The sequence below is a fragment of the Amblyraja radiata genome, chromosome 12 (assembly GCF_010909765.2).
Source record: "Amblyraja radiata isolate CabotCenter1 chromosome 12, sAmbRad1.1.pri, whole genome shotgun sequence".
In the NCBI taxonomy this organism is placed as follows: domain Eukaryota; kingdom Metazoa; phylum Chordata; class Chondrichthyes; order Rajiformes; family Rajidae; genus Amblyraja; species Amblyraja radiata.
This window is the reverse complement of record NC_045967.1, coordinates 61,986,409-62,009,767: the sequence shown is the minus strand read 5'-3', so window position 1 is coordinate 62,009,767 and position 23,359 is coordinate 61,986,409. Positions and strand designations below refer to the sequence as shown.

The 23,359-nt window shown below is 45.3% G+C and overlaps 1 protein-coding gene across 1 annotated transcript in view; it reads right to left on the bottom strand.

Annotated features, from left to right (window-relative positions):
* Nucleotides 1-2,801: 2,801 nt before the first annotated feature.
* Nucleotides 2,802-23,359, bottom strand: part of LOC116979343 (interferon-inducible GTPase 5-like) — a 46,677-nt gene continuing 26,119 nt past the window's right edge. Inside the window, exon 2 of the mRNA XM_033030948.1 lies at nt 2,802-4,002. Coding sequence (XP_032886839.1) covers nt 2,802-4,002 — 1,201 coding nt within the window. The remainder of the gene's footprint in view (nt 4,003-23,359) is intronic.

The following is a 23,359-nucleotide window of genomic DNA, read 5'->3' as shown; positions in this document are numbered from 1 at the left end:
CTGCAAGCTCGAGATCCTGGGGAAGTGAGGACTGAGAGTGGGGGATTGAGTGAGTCGGGTACTGGCGGGGCTCACCAACCCCACCCACACACCCCCATCCCCTCACACCCCCTCACGGCAGGCCATGGCAGCGGCAGGGGGCAGCAGTCTCCCCCCACTGGTCGGGGGCAAGGGGCAGAGTGGTGGGGGGGAGGGGAGGAGGGGGGATCAGGGGTATCACAACGGGAACCCATCAGGTTGGGGGCTATGTGTGAGTGGCGGAATATTGGAATTGGTGGAGAGGTGGAATGTTACGTTTGGGGTCCAGTCCTCCTGTGTGAGAATGGGACCCAACGGGTCCCACTTAGTCCAGTCAATAAATAAATGTCAACGGGGCCAGATTCCCCAAACATCTGGGAACCCCATTTCCCACATTACTGCTTCAGTAAGGCAAGGCAAGTTTATTTGTATAGCACCTTTCAACAACAAGGTAATTCAAAGTGCTTTACATAAAACATTATAAGCATTGGAAAGAAACACATATGAAATGACATTTAGATGTAAAACGATTATTAGATTATTCAGATAAAATAATTACAAAATTAAAAGCAATCAAATAAAATATTTAAAATAGAATAAAACCAGGAATAGAAGTTACAGTGCAATATAGGTAATTAATAAATTGTATTGTTTACTGAAAGGCAGCGGCAAACAGAAAAGTCTTCAGTCTAGATTTAAAAGAGCTGAGAGTTGCAGCAGACCTGCAGTTTTCTGGGAGTTTGTTCCAGATATGTGGTGCATAAAAACTAAATGCTGCCTCTCCATGTTTAGTTCTGACTCTGGGGGCACAGAGCAGACCTGTCCCAGACGATCTGAGAGGTCTGGGTGGTTCGTAGCTAAGCAGAAGATCAGAAATGTATTTTGGCCCTAAACCATTCAGTGCTTTGTAAACCAACAGTAGTATTTTGAAATCAATTCTTTGACAGACAGGAAGCCAGTGTAAAGACCTCAGAACTGGAGTAATGTGATCTACTTTGTTGGTCTTAGTGAGGACTCGAGCAGCAGCGTTCTGAATTAACTGCAGCTGTCTGATCGACTTTTTAGGGAGACCTGTAAAGACACTGTTACAGTAGTCGAGCCTGCTGAAGATAAATGCATGAACAAGTTTTTCCAAATCCTGCTGAGACATAAGTCCTTTAATCCTTGATATATTCTTTAGGTGTGTCAGGTCTCGCGTTTGATCTAGTTTCTGTTTCTTATTGGTTTTTAGTATTAGAGTTTGCATTCTTGTTTTATTTTGGTGTCTCACATCTCGTTACATCCTCGAAAAATTCTATAAGATTCGTCAGACATGATTTACCTTTCATAAATCCATGCTGACTTTGTCCAATTATTTCACCACTTTCCAAATGTGCTGCTATCCCATCTTTAATAACTGATTCTAGCAGTTTCCCCACTACCGACGTTAGACTAACTGGTCTGTAATTCCCCGTTTTCTCTCTCCCTCCCTTTTTAAAAAGTGGGGTTACATTAGCTACCCTCCAATCCTCAGGAACTACTCCAAAAGAGTTTTGAAAAATTATCACTAATGCATCTACTTTTTCTGGGGCTACTTCCTTAAGTACTCTGGGATCATCCCGTACACTAGCACTATCCTACACACTAGGGTCAATTTACAATGCTGACAGAAGCCAATTGACACACACACCTGTATGTCTTTGGAGTGTGGGAGGAAACCGTCGCACCCGGTGGAAGCCCATGCACAAACAGACAGCCCCTGTAGTCAGGATTGAACCCGTGTCTCTGGCGCTGTGAGGCAGCAACTCTACCCGCTGCGCCACTGTGCCGCCCACATTCCAGTGGGATGTATTTCAGGCGGGTCATTCTCATCAGTTCTAAACATTCTCCATATCTCTTTGTCTGGAGCTGTAGATGATAGACATGGTCCCAGTTCCCTCACAGAGAGTTGGTCTTCTTGCAGATGTATCTCCGCTCCTTCACCTTGGTGAAGATTACTGGGAATAAGACAAGTGACAGGTTCTCAGATGCGTTCCCACTTTCCCCCACACTGGAAGTTTCCCGTCCTGGAGTGAAACGTCCTTCCCAGACACTCGCTGCCAGTCACAACCTAATGAAGGCGCTGACTTTCCAGTTCACATTGACACCAAAGTAAATGCATTGGAGTGTTTTGCTGCTGAATGAGAACTGGTTTATTGTTGCTTGGCGGGACGTTCTGAGGGACACAAACGGGCTAGAGTCATAGACAGACACAAAACGCTGCAGTAACTCAGCGGGACAGGCAACATCCCTATGGAAGGGTAAGGTGTGAAAACGAGAGATCAAAGGGGACGCCACTGAAGGGAAATGTAGAATGGCATGTGTCGTTGTTAGCCCTGGGGAAGGTGACAAGGAGGCATTCAATCAGTAAACATTAAATCAGGACGTCAGTAAATCCAGTCTGAAAACTAGAATGGGGGAGGGTGGAGAGAGAGGGATAGCAAGGGCTCCTTGAAATTGGACAAATTAATATTCGTACCGCGGATTTGTGAGCTCCCCAAGCGAAATATGAGATGCTGTTCCGCCAATTTGTGGGAGGCCTCACTCTAACAGTGGAGGAGGTCCAGGACAGAAAGGTCAGTGGGAATGGGAGGGGGAGTATTTAGCAAACGGGAGATCACGTGGGCCTAGGCGGACTAACGCACAGCTCCAAGCAAACAGCAATCAGTTCGAGTAGAATTAGCGCATGATTTGGCGTTAGCTTTCTTCAAAGTATGAAGCCCAGCACAACGTGAACTGACGGGATATATATTGATACAGAGCGGTTAATGGGCGCCTTTGGCAACAGCGAGCACCTTCTCCGCGGTCTCCATCAGAAGCTTCAGCGCATCATTCAGTATCATGTAGGTCATCAGAAATGATGACCCGGCTCCAAAAACGGAACCAACGCCTGGGGCAACGTAAAGAGCGGCTTCGATGGCTGAAACAGTAACGGCGACAGCCCCCAAACGCAGCCTTACTATTACTTGTGCAGTTATTTCTTCCAGTAGGCTTGATTGTGCTGCGGCTTTCAACTCTTCAACGGACTTGCTTGTTTTCTCGGCCAATCTGCGGAGAGCAGCATCATTCAGACACAGGCATTTACGGAAATCAATTACCGCTGCAATCAATATCCCCATGTCACAGGCGGCAGAGAGACCCGGGACCGGGATCGCTCCCACTCCTCCCGATATGATCGCCCACATCCAGATACGTTTCTTCAACACCTCACCTTTCTTCCGAATAATCTCCACACTGAGGTTGGGAAGGGCCAGGACAAAGACAGATTCCTTTACATTTGGTAAACCAGCTCCAAGTGATTTAATTAAATGAGGGAAATCATACATATTCTTCTTAAAACTGGATATCAGGAACACGGTGGGATCGGGGATCCCGGCCTTTCCCAACTGACTGACGCAGTCGCTCCGGATCTTTTCCATTTCTGCATCTTCATCAAATGTCGTCTGTTGCTGCCGCATTGAATCAAGGTCAGCGTCAATCTTAGAGCGGACAAAATAGAACTCCTTCCCCAGCCGCTTAATCTCCTTGGCAAGTTTTGCATCATTCTCTGTGAATCGATTAACTGCCACTATGATGAAGAAATCGTATTTTTTTAATTGCATTTTCTTCAGGTAAGAACCCGCGGTGAATCGTGTAGATCCGATCCCCGGCAGGTCCCAGTAGCGGACATTGGGCAGATTGGGATGTGGGTATCCGGTTGGCTCCATTGTAGTTTCCGTGGTCCCAACCGCAGCCGCTCCCTCATCTTGTTTACGAAGGCCTCTCATGGCGTTGATGAAGGTGGATTTTCCTGCACCCGAGTCTCCCGTCACGGCGATGTTCAGCTCGGTGTTGTCCAGTTCTTTCACCTTCTTCTCCAGCAGAGGTTTAATCTTTTCAACACCACCCGTTTCGAACTCGGACTTCAGTTTGCTGAGCTCTTCCTGTGTGAAGTATGTGGGGGTCTCAGACTGATCTGCCTGTTGGCTGAAAGGAAACATGTTCGGTGAAAGTTTCCAGTTGAAATGAAACCAACTGAAATAAAGGACAAGCACCTTCTCTCCCTTTCCCTCTTTTCCCATTGCTCCACCTGGATACACACCATTTATCCCACAATCCCGCCCTTTCCCTCTTCCCCCATCACCTTCACCTATATCCATTACTCCAGCTTCCCATCTCACACCTCTTCTCTTGGCCTGGGAGCAGAATTAGTCCATTCGGCCCATCTATCCCGCGAGTTCTCCTTATCTCAGTCTTTTCATCACTGGCCTTCCTTCAATCATCACCCCCTCCCCCACCCCCCAACATCTATCAACCTATCACTTGCCTGACTTAGTCCTGCCCCCAATCCTCATCCAGCCGCCTCCCTCCAAACACAATCAGAGTGAAGAAGGGTCAATTGAAGAAGCCAATGGATCCTCGAGCTGAAACAATTCACTCAGATTTGATAACTTATAGATATAAGCTGTGGGCCGAGGAGCTTTTTCGTTCAGGTTCATGACCCAACTCACAGAACTACCTGAATGTTTTAACATATTGTGTAAAAATATTATATAAATCATTCCTGAAACCCGTCAAGAACAAAACATGCATATTTTGTTGAAATATGAGAAAAACTTCCAATTTTCCGAGTAGTAATTGTCCAATCAATGCACGTTTGACATTGAGGTCGGACGCAAATTGACCAATCCTGCACTTTGTTTTATGGTCTCTAGGCAGCGAGGACCCTGGGATCATGGCTGCCTCCTCATTACATCAATAGCAATAACAAGGTTTCCAAGGAATGAAGGTAATGCTAAATTTGCTGATCATTTTGTTTTTCAATTGATTTATCTTTATAAAGTTTCGATGTGAATTGTTAAATAAAAATTATGAATAACAAATGAGCAGGTAGGGTTAGGATTGGGGTTAAGGTTAGGGTCAGGGTCAGGGTCAGTGTTAGGGTCAGTGTTAGGGTTAGGGTCAGGGTTAGGGTCAGGGTCAGTGTTAGTTTCAGTGTTAGGGTCAGTGTTAGGGTCAGTGTTAGGGTCAGTGTTAGGGTCGGGGTTAGTGTTAGGGTCAGTGTTAGGGTCAGTGTTAGGGTCAGTGTTAGGGTCAGTGTTAGGTTTAGGGTCAGGGTCAGTATTAGTGTCAGGGTCAGTGTTAGGGTCAGGGTTAGGATCAGGGTCAGTATTAGGGTCAGGGGCAGAGTTAGAGTATGGGTCAGCGTCAGGGTCAGTATTGGGTTCAGGGTCAGTGTTAAGGTCAGGGTTAGGGTCAGGGTTAAGGTCAGGATTAGAGTCAGCATCAGGGTCAGTATTAGGGTCAGGGTCGGTCAGGCTTTTCGGCACGCCGGCGGATGCTGTGGAGGATCGGTCGGGCTGTCAGAAGGATGGTGAGACCCCCACAGAACGCTGAGCAGCAGACACGTCGGTGGCTCCAATCCTAGAGATGGGACTCGACCGGCGAGACCGACATCGGGCAGAGCCCTAGTGGTCGAGGAGCGGACAGGAGATTTTGTGGCGGCCGACGAGATGCGAGGATTGTCTGTTGCCCCCCTGGTGCCAGGGTTCAGGATGTCACGAGTCAAATTCTGAACATTCGAGAGAGAGAGAGAGAGAGAGAAGGTGAACAGCCGGCAGTAGTTGTGCACGTGGGCACAAACGACATCGGGAATAAGAGGAAGGAGATTCTCCAACATGACTTCAGAGAGTTTGGAAGAAGACTGAAATGCCGGACTTCTAGGGTGGTTATCTCTGGATTGCTTCCAGTACCACGAGCCAGTGAGGACAGGAACAGGGAGATAGGGGAACTGAATGTGTGACTGAGGGGCTGGTGCTGGGAGCAAGGATTTAGATTTATAGACCACTGGGATCCCTTCTGGGGTTGGAGTGATCTGTACAAAAGGGATGGGTTATACCTTAACTGGAGTGGGACCAACATTCTGGCAAGCAGGTTTGCTAGGGCTACACGTGTGGGTTTAAACAAAATCGTGGGGGGGGATTGACAAATTGGGAGTATAACGATGGAGTTAAAGATGAAGTGGCTACAGGAAAAGTACAAAAGATTCACTCCTATCGAAAAGACAGACAGGTGGGCAGAGGGGGTGGGGTTGTCCTCTTGGTGAGGAATGGAATTCAGTCCCTTGCAAAGGGTGACATTGAAACAGGAGATGTGGAGTCAGTATGGATAGAACTAAGGAATTTTAAGGGTAAAAAGACCCTAATGGGACTAATCTACAGGCCCCCACACAGTAGCCTGGACATAGGGCGCAAGTTGAATCAGGAGTTAAAATTGGCATGTTGCAAATGTAATGCTGTGGTTGTCATGTGAGATTTCAACATGCAGGTAGACTGGGAAAATCAGGTTGGTACTGGACCCCAAGAAAGGGACTTTGTAGAGTGCCTTTGTGATGGATTCTTAGAACAGCTTGTATTGGAGCCTACCAGGGAGAAGGCAATTCTGGATTTAGTGTTATGTAATGAACCGGATTTGATAAAGGACCTCGAGGTTAATGAGCCATTAGGAGGCAGTGACCATAACATGGTCAGGTTTAATCTACAATTGCAGAGGGAGAAGAGTAGCTCGGAGGTGTCAGTGTTACAGTTGAATAAAGGGGACTATGAGGCCATGAGGGTGGAGCTGGCCAAATCTGACTGGAAAGATACACTAGCAGGGATGACAGTGGAACAACAATGGCAGGTGTTTCTAGGAATAATACAGAAGGTGCAGGATCAGTTCATTCCGAGGAGGAAGAAAGATTCCAAGGGGAGAAAGGGACGACCATGGCTGACAAGGGACGTCAGGGACAGTATAAAAATTAAAGCGAAGAGGTACAACGTAGCAAAGATGAGCGGGAGGCTAGAGGATTGGGTAATGTTTAAATAACAACGGAAGATAACCAAAAAGACAATACAGGGAGAAAAGATGAGGTATGAAGGTAAGCTAGCCAAGAATATAAAGGAGGATAGTAGAAGCTTCTTTAGGTAGGTGAAGAGGAAAAAATTAGTTAAGACAAAAGTTGCACCCTTCAAGACCGAAAAAGGTGAATTTATTATGGGGAACAAGGAAATGGCAGATGAGTTGAACAGATACTTTGGATCCGTCTTCACTAAGGAGGACACAAACAATCTTCCTGATATAGTGGTGGCCAGAGGATCTGGGTGAAGGAGGAACTGAACGAAATCCACATTAGGCAGGAAATGGTGTTGGATAGACTGATGGGACAGAAGGCTGATAAATCCCCAGTGCCTGATGGTCTGCATCCCATGGTACTTAAGGAAGTGGCTCTAGAAACCGTGGATGCATTGGTAATTATTTTCCAATGTTCTATAGACATAGGATCAGTTCCTGTGGATTGGAGAGTAGCTAATGTTATCCCACAATTTAAGAACGGTGGGAGAGAGATAACGGGGAATTATAGACCAGTTAGCCTGACATCGGTGGTGGGGAAGTTGCTGGAATCAATTATAAAAGATGAGATAGCCGCACATTTGGATAGCAGTAACAGGATCGGTCCGAGTCAGCATGGATTTACGAAGGGGAAATCATGCTTGATTAAACTTCTGGAATTTTTTGAAGATGTAACTAGGAAAATGGACAAGGGAGAGCCAGTGGATGTATTGTAACTGGACTTTCAGAAAGCATTTGATAAGGTCCCACATAGGAGATTAGTGGGCAAATTTAGGGCACATGGTATTGGGGGTAGAGTGCTGACATGGATAGAGAAGTGGTTGGCAGACAGGAAACAAAGAGTAGGGATTAACGGGTCCCTTTCAGAATGGCAGGCAGTGACTAGTCGGGTACCGCAAGGGTCGGTGTTGGGACCGCAGCTATTTACAATATACATCAATGATTTGGACGAAGGGATTCAAAGTAACATTAGCAAATTTGCAGATGACACAAGGCAGGGTGGCAGTGTGAACTGTGAGGAGGATGCTATGAGAATGCAGGGTGATTTGGACTCCTTGGGGGAGTGGGCAGATGCATGGCAGATGAAGTTTAATGTGGATAAATGTGAGGTTATCCACTTTGGTAGCAAAAACAGGAAGGCAGATTACTATCTAAATGCCGTCAAATTGGGAAAAGGGGAAGTACAACGGGATCTGGGGGTCAGTCTATGAAAGTAAGTATGCAGGTACTGCAGACAATGAAGAAATCAAGGAGCAAAGAGGTCCTTCTGCGGTTGTACAGCGCCCTAGTGAGACCACACCTGGAGTATTGTGTGCAGTTTTGGTCCCCTAATTTGAGGAAGGACATTCTTGTTATTGAGGGAGTGCAGCGTAGGTTTACAAGGTTAATTCCCGGGTTTGCGGGACTGTCAAATGCTGAGAGTGATGAAGCTGAATTTTAGTTAAAATATAAGAAGATATTAAATTGGCTTCTGGGCTAGCTTGCAGCTTATATTTAGTCTCAAATTAGGCTTGCCTCAGGTTGCTGTGTGTGAGATAATAAATCCTATAACATTGTCTCCCAAGTGACAAGCAGAGAGGAGAAGCTAGAGAGATCTCTTTGAAGTAAGATGCCATAAACCAAATGGCCAATGTTATGGGGGAGGAGGCGAGAAAGGAAGAGAGAAACAGCTAGTCATATCTGTGAAGTAAGATGCCATAAACCAAATGGCCTATGTTTATGAAGGACCAAATGACAGAGCTAGGGTGATCTCTGTGAAGATAAAATGGCCTTATCCAAATAGCCAATGTTTATGAAGGACGAGAGAGGAACAGGGAAGTGGAAAGATAAAATGTTGTAAACCAAATGGCCAATGTTATCTTGTACTATGTAAACAAAAGACCTTTGATGTGATGCATTCTGTGGAAACCCTTTCCTGTACCTCTGACCATGACTAATGTCTGAAATGTGCTAAGGGGACAAAAAAACCCTATTTAAGGCAATGTAATTCTGTTGTTCAGAGAAGGTGAACGGAGGACGGTCAAGTGTCTGTAATGGTCACTTGACTGGAGTCCTCCCTCCTTCCATCGGCCGATGTTAAGTAAAGTTTTGATCTGGTCTACCAAACAGTTTGTGTGGTGTCTGTTTATTAAGAAGCGAACCTGGTTTAGTAGTTATAAAAGTAGCTTTTTCATTGGCGTAGTTATGCAGGCCTCGCTGGGACCACATCAACAGCTGACTGTGAAAGAGGTTGCGGAGGTTGCCGGGATTGGAAGGGAGATAACTGAGCTCTATCGGCCCCCTTGTAAGACCGACTCCCTAGAAACTCCCGGGAACATCTGTGATCCTTCAGCAGACATTGAATTGGTTCCCTGCCGAGGTTCTTAGAAACAGACAAAGGTAAGACCAGTTGGGCTTTATATGTTTTTTTAAGAAGGGATTGTGTATGTATTTTTAAGACAGAATTGTGCATGTATTTTTAAGAAGGGCTTGTGTATATTTTTAAGAAGGACTTGAGCGGTTTCTCTTTCTATCTCTCTTTGTTTTCTTTTTTTTTTTTAATCTATCTCTACTAAGGGCTCATAGGCCTCATTGAGACATCCGTGATTTGTCGGGTTGAGAATGGGGGGTTGAGGTGTGCGTCTGGCTTATTGAGACATCTGAAGAGTTGTCGGATTCAGAAATAAGTGGCGTTGTATATTAAAGATTTAAGAAGTCTGCCAGGTTGAGAAACGGGGGTCACGGATAGCGGGTCTGCTTCGTTGAGACACTTGGGGCTTATTTTAAGAGTTAAGGAGTCTGCCAGGTTGAGAAACGGGGGTCTTGGATAGCGGGTCTGCTTCGTTGAGACACTTGGGGCTTATTTTAAGAGTTAAGGAGTCTGCCAGGTTGAGAAACGGGGGTCACGGATAGCGGGTCTGCTTCGTTGAGACACTTGGGGCTTATTTTAAGGGATAAAACGTCTGCCAGGTTGAGAAACGGGGGTCTTGGTTAGCGAGTCGGCTTCGTTGAGACACTTGGGTCGTATATTAAAGAGTTAAAAAGTCAGCCAAATTGAGAAACTGGGGTCTCGAGTAGCGAGTCGGCCTGGTTGATATATTTGGAACGATTCGGAATTAAGAAGTCTGTTTTCTCTTTCTCTTCCTCTTTCTTTCTATCTATCTATGGGGAATGCTCTGGATAACAGTCCAACATATGTGTTATTTGAATCCTAGGTATAATAAGAAATGTAGAATGTTAAGTTACAAGTTGACCAAATGGTTAATGGATGAAGCCTGGCCAGTAGGGGGAACATGGAATGTAGAGATGTTGATATGGGAAAGGAAGACAGGAAAGAAATGGAAGAAAGGAATTAAAACATGGAAAGCAGGAACAGAGGAGAAGCATGAGGAAAGTAGAGTTCGAAGTTAGATGGATACTGTATGTAAGAAGGGTATAGAGTTAAGAAACAAGGAAAGCACTAGGAAAGGATGGAACGTATTGCAACTAGAATGCCAGTGGGCAGAGGAACAAGAGGAAATAATTAAAAGACAGACAGGAGGTGAGAAACAGGTGATGGTTAGTAAAAAATAAATCCAGTACTGGTAAATCCTCTGGAGGAGACTTCATGTCTGGCACGACGACCCTATTTGGTAATGAAGATGAGGAGTTAGATAATCTTGGGAGATGTCCACCTCCCTATGTCCTACCAGTAGCAATGGCATCTTTACCTGGGACAGTTCCGTCAGTAATATCCATATACCTCGAAGTTCTGACCTTACAAAGCTCCCCAGGATTGGGAGCAGGGGAATGCCTTTCTGTGCGTAATTTGTTTAACGCATTGATGCTACCAGAACAGCTGGTCATTGTTAAATGTACTGCACACACTGGTGCTGGGGACCCTATAGCAAAGGACAATGAATTTGCTGATAGTGTATCCAAACAGGGCAGCCTGTACATCCAAATGCGTAGTGTCAGCAGCTAAACAGATGCTAGCAAATAGAACGGTCCTGCCAAACATGAAGGAGGTATGTACATTACAGAGGGACGCCTCTTATATATATAATATAACTATGGAAACAAGAGGGCTGTGCCATTGATTCAGCACACCCCGCTTGGACAAGTTGGTGTATTCGATACATTTTTACTCGTCTTACCCATGCTGGTAAGGAGGGAATGATAGGATAACAAAGGAAACGTGGTGGCAGGCCTCTGAATGTAAAATTTGCCAACAAAGTAATCCAGGCAAATCATTTAAGATACCCTCAGGGGTGACGCCAATGCCATCACGATCGGTTGAATGCATACAGATTGATTTTATTGAAATGCCAAGGGCCCAGTGTTATAAATATTGCTTAGTGATTTTAGATTTATTTAGCAGGTGGAGTGAAGCTCTACCAACCACTAATAATACTGCTGAAACTATGGTAACATTGTTGTTAAGAGAAGTTATTCCCAGGTTTGGCCTACCTAATGTCATAAACTCAGACAATGGTCCTCATTTTAACCACTATTAATAAGGAAATATGTGCACATTGTAATATTCAACAGCAATTTCACTGTGTACACCACCCACAGGCATCTGGGATGGTGGAAAGAGTCAATGAGGATTGCAAAATAAAATTACCCCGGAGGTAAATCCTTTTTCTGACAGGCAACTATGTTATAAAAAATTGGGGATGAAGGAAAATTTGATGGAGAAATGAGGAAAGAGCTAGGGAGACTGAAAAATCAAGGGGAGTCTGACTAATCATGATCTGGATCAATGTCCAATTAGGGTTAGGTAACCAGGATTTTGGTAAACAGAACTCTTGTCAGAAAAAGGGAAAGTAAATTACAAAGAGACGTCTTTGAAGATGAAATATTATATACTGCTGGTAAAACAATGTTTTTGTATATGTACTGCTTGTAAAACAATGTTTTTTTATGTGGAATGTGTGAAATTCAAAGCAATGAGCAAAGTTGTGTGTCACTTTAAGAAGTTTGTCCTTTAAAATGCAAATGGGACAGACAGTTTATGGTGTGCTCCGTTAAGAAACAGGCATGAATGGGGGGCGGAGCTATACTCGAATGATAAAATGTGTTGGTTGATTATAAGTCTTTTGAACCAAGTTTTTTTTAAAAGACTCTTCCCGATTAAAGTGTTAAATGAGATTGGAAATGTCAAAATTACAGAGAAAAAGAAAATGTATTATTGATTACTGATTCTGAGTGGGAAAGATTGTTTTGATATGATAACAGAGGTTGTCTTTTAAAATGCAAATGAAGCAAGATTACTGTTTTCAAGCAAACAAAAAGATGTTGAAGCATGTGCTGTGTGAGGGAAATTAGGTAGATGAAAAATTGTCTTATGACTTACAAAAGGGGGTTTGAGGGAAGTAGATTGGGGAAGAGAACATATTTGGAGAATTGAGTATTTAGGTGGGGAGAGCCTCTTCGGATATAATTGGATTAAAGAATAAGTTCACAGGGAAGTGTTAAGAAGGAACTGAGATACGAGGATCAAAGGAAGACAAAAGTGCTGGAGAAACTCAGCTGGGAACAAGATTCACAACTTTTTATTGATACAGGAAAAGCTGCTGTGTCCACCCCCTGGAGAGTGGGGGGAAGCCACCTACAGGCCCTGGGCAATTAACTAATTATGTATGGACGGCAATTAACCCATGTCTTGCCAGATCTACATTCTCAGGATGGAGGAGCTTTGCTGGAAGCCATAAAAGCTATACGATGATGGTGCTGGGACAAGAAGAAATTGAGACTGTATTGAAAAGAACAACCAAGTGTTGCTAACAACATGAACTGCTGTAAAGATTGAAGATCATCGTCGCTGGATACATTTGATTGACTGTGAACAGTTTGTGGAAACAAGGACGATGGGCTATGGATGCTCCCTTTATTCTGGGGTGGCCCAGCCCACATGGACTGAACTTTCTTCAGAATGGCAAGCTTGCGGACTAACCCACATTTAAAGGATGGTACACACCTCCTTTTAAACAAGATTGAAGTCAAACATGACAAGCGCAGCAAAGATACCTGACTACAGACAGTAAGAGGTCTGCAAAGGCCAGTTAAATCTACCTGTTTTTGCCACAACCAAGGCACTGGTGTATTTTTAGGAAACAGTATATTTGTGACAGGCATTGTCATGTTGCAAATGCAGTGCCACACAAGAGAAGCATGAACCAGTTACACCAGCACACGGGGAATTCCAAGCGAAGCCGAATAAAGGCTGAGCAATTTTTATGATCCTTTTCCTGTCCTATGGTAGTATCTTAGTGTCACGTTCGGGGGAGGTTGGTGGCCATTTAAAATGTTTGGAGGGACTTGTGGAACGATTGCCCACTATGAAATGATTGTGTTACTAGTGTACTATTAATTTGTCTGATGAGATGTTATGGTCTTTCGTATGTACTCAGCAAGGACTGTAGTTGTTATCAAAAATTTGATAAAAGGATGGAATGATGAAGCTGAATTTTAGTTAAAATATAAGAAGATATTAAATTGGCTTCTGGGCTAGCTTGCAGCTTATATTTAGTCTCAAATTAGGCTTGCCTCAGGTTGCTGTGTGTGAGATAATAAATCCTATAACATTGTCTCCCAAGTGACAAGCAGAGAGGAGAAGCTAGAGAGATCTCTTTGAAGTAAGATGCCATAAACCAAATGGCCAATGTTATGGGGGAGGAGGCGAGAAAGGAAGAGAGAAACAGCTAGTCATATCTGTGAAGTAAGATGCCATAAACCAAATGGCCTATGTTTATGAAGGACCAAATGACAGAGCTAGGGTGATCTCTGTGAAGATAAAATGGCCTTATCCAAATAGCCAATGTTTATGAAGGACGAGAGAGGAACAGGGAAGTGGAAAGATAAAATGTCGTAAACCAAATGGCCAATGTTATCTTGTACTATGTAAACAAAAGACCTTTGATGTGATGCATTCTGTGGAAACCCTTTCCTGTACCTCTGACCATGACTAATGTCTGAAATGTGCTAAGGGGACAAAAAAACCCTATTTAAGGCAATGTAATTCTGTTGTTCAGAGAAGGTGAACGGAGGACGGTCAAGTGTCTGTAATGGTCACTTGACTGGAGTCCTCCCTCCTTCCATCGGCCGATGTTAAGTAAAGTTTTGATCTGGTCTACCAAACAGTTTGTGTGGTGTCTGTTTATTAAGAAGCGAACCTGGTTTAGTAGTTATAAAAGTAGCTTTTTCAAGAGAATGAAGCGGCTGGGCTTGTACACTCTGGAGTTTAGAAGGATGAGAGGATATCTCATTGAAACATATAAGATTGTTAAGGGTTTGGACACGCTAGATGCAGGAAACATGTTCACAAAGTTGGGGGAGTCCAGAATCAGGGGCCACAGTTTAAGAATAAGGAGTAAGCCATTTAGAACGGAGACGCGGAAACACTTTTTCTCACATAGAGTGGTGAGTCTGTGGAATTCTCTGACTCAGAGGGCGGTGGAGGCAGGTTCTCTGGATGCTTCCAAGAGAGAGCTAGAAAAGGCTCTTTAAATAGCAGAGTCAGGGGATATGGGGAGAAGGCATGAACGGGGTACTGATTGGGGATGATGAGCCATGATCACATTGAATGGCGGTGCTGGCTCGAAGGGCCGAATGGCCTACTCCTGCACCTATTGTCTATTGCTGTGAGGGTTCGGTCGGGCTGTTGGGAGGCCGGTTATTTCTACAAGGTATCGGTCAGGCTGTCAGGAGGCCTGTGAGTTCTGCGAAGGGTCGGTCGGGCAGTTGTTAGGCCGTTGTTGCAGCGAGTGAGCGGGTGGACTGACGGAGCCAGTGCTATGGGGGTGCTGAAGGCGTCCCGTCAGCGTGCAGGGCAGTGCTGCTTCCCACCATCATCACCACGATGATCCACATGCTGGCCGAGGTGAACTCACCGAGCGGCCACGCGTACGGTGCCCGCAGCTGGTTCCAAAGCGGCTTCAGCTCCAACGTGGGCAGCAATGGAAGGGGGCGAGTTAGGGCTAGGGTTAGGCATTTTCCTGTCAGTGGAAGATGCCTTTAACCCCTGTCCCGCTTAGGAAACCTGAACGGAAACCTCTGGAGACTTTGCGCCCCACCCATGCTTTCCGTGCGGTTCCCGGTGGTTGCAGGTTCTTGTCGGAGGTTGCAGGTAGTGGAAGCAGGTAGGGAGACTGACAAATTTATATAGTATAATAATATATGGTTTAAATCAGTGGTTCTTAAACATTTTGGCCCCACAACCACATCAGACATTCTTGCTCAATACCGTGACCGCCAAAACTAAAATTGACAAAAACCCAGCCGGATTTATTAAAACATGTCTGCCAATACTCAGTGAATGGGGTGGCTGCAATTGCTTCGTAGCCATCGGGCGGTCAAAACGAGGACAAATGCTTGACAGGCAGCACCTCATCTCAACATCAATCACAAGCCTATTGCGACCCTTTGTTTTCATAGTTACTCTGGTTGAGAATCCAGCCTCACAGCGATAGGTTGAGGGGGACTGGACCAATTGTGTCAGGGCCCTTCGAAAGAACAGGACTGTCCTTCACTTTCACCCAATACGTGGCGAGCTCTTGTTCCATGAAGTAACTCTTGAGCTGTGCAACTTCACAAATTCGGTAAAATTCAACCTTTGCAGCCACGTCAGTATCGCTGATGGCACCGGCTTCAATGGAAAAGGATGATCCACTCCTCACGAGAGTGGTCGTCCAGTCCGGGGAAGTAACGTTCGATGGCTTCACTAATTGCCAGAAGGTGGGTTGAGATCTCATCGTAGAAGTGGCATTCAGCACCTGGTGTAGCATCCAGGAGAGTCGTCATCTTGGTGAAGATAAATCGCACAGATTAAGTCGCACAGATGAAGAAACTTCACACCATCGGTGAACAGCTTATGAAGCCATGCCTTCTCGAAGCAGGGAAGTTGGTGCTGGGGAAACAGCCGTCAAACAAGTTCAGGGAAGATAGTCGTGTCACCGACCTGGACTCTTCTCTGGTAAAGGTGAATCTTCCTCCTGAACACGGCCACTTTGTCACGAGCCGTGTGTAGCATTGGGACGTTTCCTTGAAGTGACAGGTTCAAGGCATTCACCTCGGCGAGGAAGCCAGCCAAGTAAGCAACCTTCATCACGAACAGATAATCCTGCATCTTTTCATGAAGCTGATTCTCCTTCTCTCCAAGAACAGTGCTATTTCCTCTCGAAGTCGAATCACACAATTGAGAACTTTACCACGCAAAAGCCAACGCACGTCTGTGTGGAATATCAGAACAGTGAAATCGGCGCCCATTTCTTCACACTTCGCTTTGAAGATTTTTGTGTTTGTTGCGCTTCCTCAGATGTGGTTCCCAATCTTCACCACATCTGAAACCACTTCTCGAAGACCAGGAGGGAGAGTCTTCATCACTAAAGCATGGCGATGTATCTTGCAGTGGGTGAAGGAGACATGGGGAGTGGCATTCTTCAGGAAAGCTTTGAAGCCAGATCTGCATCTGAGCATGGAAGGTGCCCCATCTGTACACACCCCAACTAGGCGTTCCCAGCCAAGCTCATGTTTGATGAGGAAGGCTTCCAGCATTCTGAACACATCTTTTCCCCGAGTGGCCAATGGCTCCGAGAACAGGTACTCCTCCTTCTTGCTTTCTCCATCGAGGTAACAAACATAGACTAGCCGTTGGGAACATGAGTCAACTTCTGTTGACTCATCCAGTTGCAGTCAATACATTGGTCTACTCTTCACAGAGCTCACCACGTGCCTCAGAATATCATTACCCATATGCGAGATTCAACTTTTGGCTGTGTCATTTGAAAGGGAAATCTGCTTGAACTTGTTTGACTGCTGTTCCCCCAGCGCCAACTTCCCTACTTCGAGACGGCATGGCTTCATAAGCTGTTCACCGATGGTGTGAGGTTTCTTAGTCCGTGCGACTCGATAAGGAATCGGTATGAAGCCTCCAGGGCCGCATCATTATGATTAGCGCTGTGACCCGTCGAATTGATGCGGGAGTATTTTATTCACGTATGCCCGTACGTATACACACACGCACTCTGTGTGTTGTGAACCATGTCTGCCAAGAAGCCCACGTATAGTGAAGCATTTCTCAAGTTCGGCTTCACTAGCATTGTTGAATCATCCGTGGTCAAGCCACAAAGTGTTATCTGTGCCAAGGTTTTGAGCCACGAGAGCTTGAAGTCCGGCAAACTGAAGATCCATTTGGAGTCTTGTCACAGCGACCTGGCGGGGAAGGGCGGGGACTATTTCAAAAGAAAAGAAGCCGCACTCAAGGGTTCCCGCATCAACTCGATGGATCACTGCGCTCATCATAATGATTCGGCCCTGGAGGCCTCATACCGATTCCTTATCGAGTCGCACAGATTAAGAAACTTCACACCATCGGTGAACAGCTTATGAAGCCATGCCTTCTCGAAGCAGGGAAGTTGGTGCTGGGGGAACAGCAGTCAAACAAGTTCAGGCAGATTTCCCTTTCGAATGACGCAGCCAAAAGTTGAATCTCGGTTACGAGTAATGATATGAGCAACAGATGGGATGCGAGGATGGTGTGCTGCCTTCCTGGTGCCAGGATCCAGGATGTCACGGACAGAGTGCAGAAAATCCTCAAGGGCGAAGGTGAACTGCCGGAAGTGGTAGTGCATGTCGGCACAAACGATGTCGGAAAGAAGGGGATGAATATTCCACAGCGTGACTTTAGAGAGCTTGGAAAAATGCTAACAAGCAGGACCTCCAGTGTTGTTATCTCCGGATTTCTTCCAGTTCCTCGTGCTGGCGAGAGCAGGAACAGGGAGATACGGGACCTGAACGTGTGGCTGAGGAACTGGTGCACAGGGCAGGTATTTATATTCTTAGATCACTGGGATCTGTTTTGGCTTAAGGGGGAACTCTACAAAAGGGACGGATTGCATATTAACAGGTGGGGGATCATCATTCTGGCAGGCAGGTTTGCCACTGCTACACGGGTGGTTTTAAACTGAATAAGGGGGGTGCGGTGTCAAATGGGATAGTTGAGGATGGTGTTAAAGGGAAAGGGTTTCGTAAATGTGTGAGCGGAGAGACAGAGGGGTGTAAAATGAGGGTAGAAGCAATAGGTAGCAAGGTGAAAAGTAAAAGTGGCAGGCAGACACATCCAGGGCAAAAATCAAAAAGGGCCACTTTTCAACATAATAGTATAAGGGGTAGGAGTGTTGTAAAAACAAGCCTGAAGGCTTTGTGTCTCAATGCAAGGAGCATTTGTAATAAGGTGGATGAGTTGAATGTGCAGATGGCTATTAATGACTATGATATAGTTGGGATCACAGAGACATGGCTTCAGGGTGACCAAGGCTGGGAGCTGAACATCCAGGGATATTCAATATTCAGGAGGGATAGACAGAAAGGGAAAGGAGGTGGGCTAGCGTTGCTGGTTAGAGAGGAGATTAACGCAATAGAAAGGAAGGACATTAGCTTTGAGGATGTGGAATCGATATGGGTAGAGCTGCGACACACTAAGGGGCAGAAAACGCGAGTGGGAGTTGTGTACAGGCCACCTAACAGTAGTAGTGGAGTTGGGGATGGCATCAAACAGGAAATTAGAAATGCGTGCAACAAAGGTAAAACAGTAATAATGGGTGACTTCTACCTACATATAGATTGGGTGAATCAAATTGGCAAGGATGCTGAGGAAGAGGATTTCCTGGAATGTATGCAGGATAGATTTCTAAACCAACATGTAGAGGAACCAACGAGAGAGCAGGCTATTCTAGACTGGGTATTGAGTAATGAGGAAGGGTTAGTTAGCTGTCTTGTTGTGGGTGGTCCCTTGGGCAAGAGTGACCATAATATGGTTGAATTCTTCATTAGGATGGAGAGTGACATTGTTGATTCAGAAACAAGGGTCCTGAACTTAAAGAAAGGTAACTTTGAGGGTATGAGACATGAATTGGCCAAGATAGACTGGCAATTGATTCTTAATGGGTTGACGGTGGATATGCAATGGAAGGCATTTAAAGACTGCATGGATGAACTACAACAATTGTTCATCCCAGATTGGCAAAAAAAATAAATCAGGGAAGGTATTGCATCCGTGAATAACAAGGGAAATCAGGGATAGTATCAAAACAAAAGATGAAGCCTACAAATTAGCCAGACAAAGCAGCCTACCAGAGAACTGGGAGAAATTCAGCGTCCAGCAGAGGAGGACAAAGGGCTTAATTAGGAAAGGGAAAATAGATTATGAAAGAAAACAGGCAGGGAACATAAAAACAGACTGCAAAAGCTTTTATAGATATGTGAAGAGAAAAAGATTAGTTAACACAAATGTAGGTCCCTTGCAGTCAGAAACAGGTGAATTGATCATGGGGAACAAGGACATGGCAGACCAATTGATAACTACTTTGGTTCTGTCTTCACTAAGGAAGACATAAATAATCTGCAGGAAATAGCAGGGGACCGGGGGTCAATTGAGATGGAGGAACTGAGTGAAATCTAGGTTAGCCGGGAAGTGGTGTTAAGTAAATTGAATGGATTAAACATAGAAACATAGAAAATAGGTGCAGGAGTAGGCCATTCGGCCCTTCGAGCCTGCACCACCATTCAATATGATCATGGCTGATCATCCAACTCAGTATCCTGTACCTGCCTTCTCTCCATACCCCCTGATCCCCTTAGCTACAAGGGCCACATCTAATTCCCTCTTAAATATAGCCAATGAACTGGCCTCAACTACCTTCTGTGGCAGAGAATTCCAAAGATTCACCACTCTCTGTGTGAAAATATTTTTCCTCATCTCAGTCCTAAAATATTTCTCCTTTATCCTTAAACTGTGACTCCTTGTTCTAGACTTCCCCAAAATCGGGAACAATCTTCCTGCATCTGGACCAACCCCTTAAGAATTTTGTAAGTTTCTATAAGATCCCCCCTCAATCTTCTAAATTCTAGCGAGTACAAACCGAGTTTATCTTGTCTTTCTTCATATGAAAGTCCTGACATCCCAGGAATCAGTCTGGTGAACCTTCTCTGTACTCCCTCTGTGGCAAGAATGTCCTTTCTCAGATTAGGAGACCAAAACTGTACGCAATACTCCAGGTGTGGTCTCACCAAGACCCTGTACAACTGCAGTAGAACCTCCCTGCTCCTATACTCAAATCCTTTTGCTATGAATGCTAACATACCATTCGCCTTCTTCACTGCCTGCTGCACCTGCATGCCTACTTTTAATGACTGGTGTACCATGACACCCATGTCTCGTTGCAGCTCCCCCTTTTCTAATCGGCCACCATTCAGATAATAGTCTACTTTTCTGTTTTTGCCACCAAAGTGGATAACCTCACATTTATCCACATTATACTGCAGCTGCCATGCATTTGCCCACTCACCCAACCTATCTAAGTCACCTTGCAGCCTCCTAGCATCCTCCTCACAGCTAACACTGCCCCCCAGCTTCGTGTCACCCCGCAAACTTGGAGATGTTGCATTCAATTCCCTCGTCCAAATCGTTAATATATATCGTAAATACCCGGGAATTAACCTTGTAAACCTACGCTGCACTCCCTCAATAACAAGAATGTCCTTCCTCAAATTAGGGGACCAAAACTGCACACAATACTCCAGGTGTGGTCTCACTAAGGCGCTGTACAACCGCAGAAGGACCTCTTTGCTCCTTGATTTCTTCACTGTCTGCAGTACCTGCATGCTTACTTTCATAGACTGACCCCCAGATCCCGTTGTACTTCCCCTTTTCCCAATTTGACGGCATTTAGATAGTAATCTGCCTTCCTGTTTTTGCTACCAAAGTGGATAACCTCACATTTATCCACATTAAACTTCATCTGCCATGCACCTGCCCACTCCCCGAAGCTGTCCAAGTCACCCTGCATTCTCATAGCATCCTCCTCACAGTTCACACTGCCACCCTGCCACCCTGCCTTGTGTCATCTGCAAATTTGCTAATGTTACTTTGAATCCCTTCATCCAAATCATTGATGTATATTGTAAACAGCTGCGGTCCCAACACCGGCCCTTGCGCTGCCCCACTACTCACTGCCTGCCATTGTGAAAAGGACCCGTTTACTCCTACTCTTTGCTTCCTGTCTGCCAGCCAGTTCTCTATCCACATCAATACTGAACCCCCAATACCGTGTGCTTTAAGTTTGTATACTAATCTCTTATGTGGGACCTTGTCGAAAGCCTTCTGAAAGTCCAGATATAACACATCCACAGGTTCACCCTTATCCACTCTACTAGATTCGTCAGACATGATTTACCCTTCATTAATCCATGCTGACTTTGCCCAATGATTTCACCACTTTCCAAATGTGCTGCTATCCCATCTTTTATAACTAATTCTAGCAGTTTCCCCACTACCGACGTTAGACTAACTGGTCTGTAATTCCCCGTTTTCTCTCTCCCTCCCTTTTTAAAAAGTGGTGTTACATTAACTACCCTCCAATCCTCAGGAACTACTCCAGAATCTAAAAAGTTTTGAAAAATTATCACTAATGCATCCACTATTTCTGGGGCTACTTCCTTATGTACTCTGGGATGCAGCCTATCTGGCCCTGGGGATATGAAGAAAGACTGGATAGACTCGGTTTGTACTCGTTAGAATTTAGAAGATTGTGGAGGGATCTTATAGAAACTTACCAAATTCTTAAGCGGCCTTTTCACGGGGCGACTTGACGCAAGAGTTAACCAGAGTTTAACATCGTGGGAACCTCGTGCGATAACAGTACGGCATTCGTGGACCACCGTGGACCACCGTAGCGCTAACGGCAGGTAATCGTGTATCTTGGTGACTCGGGAGAAAATTCAAGAAAGTTTGAATTTCTCCAAGAGTGACTTGTACACTTGTGGTTGAGCATTGCAACATTATATGGACGTAGTGGCCAGTGCGATATCCGTAATAACTCTTGCGGGTACCGTGGGAACTCCTGCGAACGGTGAACCCGGAAGCTGGACAGAGGGGACAGAAGGTAAGTAAAAATTGTCTTCTGTGGGATTGAATTTAAAAAATAAATAAAAATAAAGATTTGCATCCGCATATGGACATCAACTTATTCATGAGTTATGTTAATGAGATTCAAGAAAATAACTATAATCTTTAAAAGGGACTTTAAAAGGGACTTTACTGAAAGGTTACGCATTTTTATGGTCCGTGAGAAATTTTTCACATGTACTTCTTTGAGAGATACAGGTCGGAGTCCTCGCCGACTAGCGATCGATGCCTTTCCGAAGCAGGGTCCGGAACGCTACCAATCAATGTTGTACAGAGACCCGTGTAAGGAGTGAACTGCACATGCTGGATTAAACCGAAGACAGACACAAAAAGCTGGAGTAACTCAGCGAGTCAAGCAGCATCTCTGGAGAAAAATAGCTGATGTTTCGGGACGAGACACATCTTCAGACTCAATTCCGATTAGGCTGTCTGAAGAAAAGTTCCGATTCTCCAGAGATGCTGCCTGACCCGCTGACTTACTCCAGCTTTTTATGTTTTTCTTCCCACATCTGACTTACCTGCTGAGTTACACCAACATTTTGTGTCCTTCTGTGCGTATTAACCAGCATTAACCAGCGTCTGCAGTTCCTTTAGACATTACCTAACTTCAGATTTTAGAGATATAGCGCGTGGGAACTCCTGCGAACGGTAAACCCGGAAGCTGGACAGAGGGGACAGAAGGTGAGTAAAAACGGTGGTCTCAATATCGACAAGGGAACATGTGTCCTTCGAGGACGTCCCACCTAATTGTCATTGTTGGATAATCTTTTTAACAGGAACACTTGCAGAGATGGCTCCCAGATAATCTCAAAGAAAGGGGGTAAAGCGTGTCAGAGATGTTTTTGCCATGTTGCTCTATTCAGGTTCTATATTGTTTCAGTTTCTATATCTATATTGTTGCTCTATTCAGTTTCCCAGGGGGTCGGGACGGGACTGGAGTTGGGAGGGAAAGGTGGGGGAGTCGAGGGAGAGGAGGGGGAGACAGATGGGGGTGTCTTCATTTACTGGCGGCGGGTGTCTGTCACTGAAACAGGCAGGTGAGATTTCACATCCACCTTGTGTGTGCCTCTCTCTCTCTCTCCCTCCCTCTTACACAGGCTGAGAGACTCTGCCTCTGTGAGTGTACGTCTCTTTCTCCCCCTCTCCCACACACAGTAAGACCGAGGTACTGTGCTCAGTCCATCTGTGTCTCCCACATACACAGTAAAACATGTCTCCAAATGAGCCAATTCAACCAAGGGAGGATATTTATAGTGTGTGAAAAAAAATGTGACATCATTTGTGTCACGTGTAGTTCACGATGTTCATTCAAGATTTAACGGGAAAGCTCGGGAGACGGACAAGTCACTCGCACAAATAACAGAAATGCCGAGTACCGTGGGAACTCTTTATCTACCCCCCGTTATATCGTGCGAGACTCGTGCTGGACCACGACCACTTCACTCTGGTGACATCTTGCGTCAACTCGCCCCGTGAAAAAGCCCCATTAAGGGGTTGGACAGGCTAGATGCAGGAAGATTGTTCCCA